Below are 2,880 nucleotides of genomic sequence, written 5' to 3'. Positions count from 1 at the left end.
GATACTTGCCTAGCTCTCTGGAGAGCACCTCTTCTTACTGACGGTGCGGTGTCCATCGAGCCAGGATGAGAGTGTTGGGTCCCTCTTAGGTAACAAAGAAGGAAGGATGTCCCTCTTAGGTAACCGAGAAGGAAGGATAATTGTCATCCAAGCCTGGTGGAGTCAGCTTGTTGGCATTCTCCCTGGCATTCGGCGACTCCTTTGGCTATCTGGTCTTCTTAGTTATTTAGGATCTTGAGAGTGGTGGGCGACACACAGGCTAGTTGTGCTTACAATTATATTTCTTTTACTCGTTTTGTCTGTTGCTTTGTAAGCTACAATTCCAGCTCCATGTATTTTCCGGCCATTGTTATTTGTTGGCCTTGTGTAATCTCTAGCCGGTTGATGGCTTTGTTAATTCAAAGCCGAACTCTTCTTGGGTTGTCTTCTATAAAAAACATATGTTTCCCTCCCATTATTGCCCTTGTATTGTCAGAGTGAAACTCAAATGGCATTAGTAAAAAGAAAGAGTAAAACACATATATCACATATCTCCACACCAAAAGCACATGATACCGAGACGCATGTCCTTCGGGACCCAAAAATTCACTCAGAAGGATGTAGCTAGGCGGACATGGATTTGTGGCACTCAGGTCTTAGGGCACCGAGTCCCTCGCGCGTGCATTTATTTTTCGCTTTGATTTTCAAACTTTTATATCTTTTGAACGCAATGTTCAAATTAAGTTTTGTTTTCATATTCATGTTTCTCGCGGCGAGGGATTTCAAATAAGTTTCATTTTGAATATGTTTTTAATTTTTAAAAAATAAATTTTATGTTTCAACTTTTGAAACTTAGTACGGCCGCCCGATAAAATCATGATTTTTGTGCCAATGACCAATAAAAAAAATTCCTTCAAAATTTTATCTACGAAACTTTGTAAGAGTGAGTGAGAAATCGCAAGTTTCAGTTAGCAAATTGTAAGTTTCAATGATGGAAACAAAAACCTTATTGTGCTCTTGTGCAGGATCCAATTACTTCGTGAATCGTGAGGCAATCAAGTGGCTGGGCAGGGCTTTGCAGATGCGTTCCCGGGCACCTACATGCTCCTATAAATTTCCAGTAAGTCCATGATTTTCTAGAGACTACATTATAATAGGTCCATAGTTTCTGGAGAGATAATATTATTATCCTTCCGGTAAGTCGGTAGTTAAATAATATTATAGCAAATCCATGATTTTCTAGAGACTACAGTATAATAAATCCATAGTTTTCTGGGGAGATAATATTATTATCCTTCTGGTAAGTCGGTAGTTAAATAATATTATAGTAAGCCCATGATTTTCATGTGACTACACTTTAATAAGTCCATAGTTTTCTGGAGAGATAATATTATTATCCTTCCGGTAACTTGGTCGTTAAATGACATTACAGTAAGTCCATGATTTCCTGGAGACTACACTATAATAAGTTCATAGTTTTCTGGAGAGATAATATTATTATCCTTAATATTAATATATTGTGATTTTAGAATACCTGAAAACATTATCTCTTATCGCGTACGTGGAAGTAAGCATTCAAGACCATATCAATTCGGCAGCTGCCTGTAGGTTGCTTGCTTGACCCAAACTTAATGGATGTGTCCACGAAGAAGCTGTGCATGCAAGTCGTGTGGCACGTGTACCTTGCTACTAGAACCCTACCATGGATGGGAAAATGAAGCTGCTACCTACTCGTAATCTCTCTACTATATATACATCACTCGACCAATGTGTTATGCAAATAAAGTCTCACGCACTGCGCAACTCAATCATCGGCCGTCCGCGCGTCCATCAGCTCGGAGAAGACCGTCCATTAATCGGTGAGTAGAAACTGATCTTCTTTTGTTTAGTTTGTTGCTGAAATACCTCACTCCGCCTCAATTAAGCTAGCTCTGATTGATCGATTGATCTAAAGTTATCAACCAGTGCTACGAAGATGAGTTCCTCCGACGACATCGCCGGTGGAAAGAAGACTTCGTGGCCGGAGGTGGTCGGGCTGACCATCAAGGAGGCCAAGGAGATCATCCTCAAGGACAAGCCCGACGCCGACATCGTCGTGGTGCCGGTCGGCTCCGCCGTGACCGAGGACTTGAGGCCCAACCGTGTCCGCATCTTCGTGGGCACCGTCGCCGAGACCCCCCACGTTGGATAGATGGATAGCTCTTGCTGGCTTGCTGTGGCCTGCATACATAGATGCTGGCTCACGAATGAATGAATAAGGAGAAATAAAGAAGTATGCAGGTCATGTGTGCTTAATCGGTGCTTAAAGTGTGTGCTTAATCGGTGTTGTGGAAATTTTTATTTTATTTTAACTCGTTTTGCGAACTTGTATCGAACTATGTATTTGATGGCTACTTTGTATAATAATATGGATGCATGCATCATTTTGATGCAGAGACCGGGGTAATCATTCTCTAAAAGAAATCATGTGCTTGATCAGTCAGTTATGTATGTATATGTGCCAATCTGTGAAGTTCCATCCAGGGTACATTAAGACAAGCCTAATTAAATCTGTGTATATGTCAATGCCATGCATGTAATTTCCGAGCAATCCCAAGTTCACAACTCAATTTTAATCACCAATTCTGGACAGCGAAATACCTTTCCTCTAAAAAGTTTAATCACTAATTCACTACCAAGAAAATATCCAAAAAAAAACAGAGATGTGTACCTAAGGAAACGACCGAGCATCTAATGATGCTTCGTGTGCTTGCGCGTGAGGTCTCATCTCACATCCTGAGATGGATCTTCCTGCCGAACCAGACGTCCAGTGCTACCGGCGACGTCCTCACCTGGTGGTCTGCTCTTCAGCATGGCATCCCTCCCAAGCTGAGAAAAGGTGTCAACTGGTTGATCCTCCGC

The 2,880-nt window shown here is 41.7% G+C and overlaps 1 protein-coding gene across 1 annotated transcript; it reads left to right on the top strand.

Moving 5' to 3' along the window:
- Nucleotides 1-1,731: 1,731 nt before the first annotated feature.
- LOC123104009 (subtilisin-chymotrypsin inhibitor-2B) lies at nt 1,732-2,425 on the top strand. The gene is made up of 2 exons (XM_044525723.1): nt 1,732-1,838; nt 1,945-2,425. The coding sequence occupies exons 1-2, from the start codon at nt 1,747-1,749 to the stop codon at nt 2,168-2,170; spliced, it is 318 nt and encodes a 105-aa protein (XP_044381658.1). The 5' UTR covers nt 1,732-1,746; the 3' UTR covers nt 2,171-2,425.
- The last annotated feature ends 455 nt before the right edge of the window (nt 2,426-2,880 follow it).

The sequence above is a fragment of the Triticum aestivum genome, chromosome 1B (genome assembly GCF_018294505.1).
Source record: "Triticum aestivum cultivar Chinese Spring chromosome 1B, IWGSC CS RefSeq v2.1, whole genome shotgun sequence".
Taxonomy (NCBI): domain Eukaryota; kingdom Viridiplantae; phylum Streptophyta; class Magnoliopsida; order Poales; family Poaceae; genus Triticum; species Triticum aestivum.
This window is presented reverse-complemented; position numbering and strand designations above follow the sequence as displayed.